The sequence below is a fragment of the Egretta garzetta genome, unplaced genomic scaffold (genome assembly GCF_000687185.1).
Source record: "Egretta garzetta isolate BGI_Z169 unplaced genomic scaffold, ASM68718v1 scaffold51, whole genome shotgun sequence".
NCBI lineage: Eukaryota > Metazoa > Chordata > Aves > Pelecaniformes > Ardeidae > Egretta > Egretta garzetta.
Window position 1 is genome coordinate 4,662,600 of NW_009258549.1, and position 691 is coordinate 4,663,290.

At 44.9% G+C, this 691-nt stretch overlaps 1 protein-coding gene across 1 annotated transcript in view; it reads right to left on the reverse strand.

Annotated features, from left to right (window-relative positions):
• The window catches only part of CENPM (centromere protein M), a gene marked incomplete at its 5' end in the record, with an annotated part of 6,776 nt that overhangs the window by 1,454 nt on the left and 4,631 nt on the right, over positions 1–691 (reverse strand). The window contains one exon of the mRNA XM_035903200.1: positions 406–497. Within this exon, the coding sequence (XP_035759093.1) occupies positions 406–497 (92 nt within the window). The remainder of the gene's footprint in view (positions 1–405; positions 498–691) is intronic.

The window sequence follows — 691 nt, forward strand, 5'->3', positions numbered from 1 at the left end:
GGCATATCAGTGGCAAAACAGTCCGAGAAGCAACAAAGGCTGGCTAACAGGAAGCATTACATGGGCAAGAGAGTCACATGGCAGATAGCTCAGGGGCTCTCAGGAAGAGAAAATGCCTCAAGGAACAAGTGTACCAAGGCTTTGCATATCAGAGAAGCCTTTGTTAACTTAGACTTAGCTTCCTGAGGCTTTGAAGTAGCATGGGAAGGAGCATGTAATCTAGAAGACACATTTCAAGGACAGTCAGAGTCCTGTACCTCTACTGTTCTTGTAGAAAGAGCCTGGTCTCTGACACACAAGACAGTAGCGTACGTACGTATATTTATTGCTAATGTAATGATGTTCCTAAGGATCAGAGAGCAGTGGAATTCACAAATCCCTTCAGACGCCAAATAAGCATCTTACCTCCAGCTCACAGAATAGCACAGGACTGCAGTAGACTTCTCCCAGTTTCCAGATGGTGTTCATCTCCACGCTGCAGTAATTCACCCTGCCAACTACAGAAAAAGTTTTCCCACATTACAAGCCCCATGATCAACACTCAATGAAGAAAAGTGCCAGGAAATTCCACGTCCACAAAACAATGCAGAGCTAATTTTGAGAGCACCACAGCAAGCAAGGCAACAGTGAGCAGTACAAACAGAACGGTACAAGATGCGCGATGGAATTAGCACAGAAGTCAGTCATAATA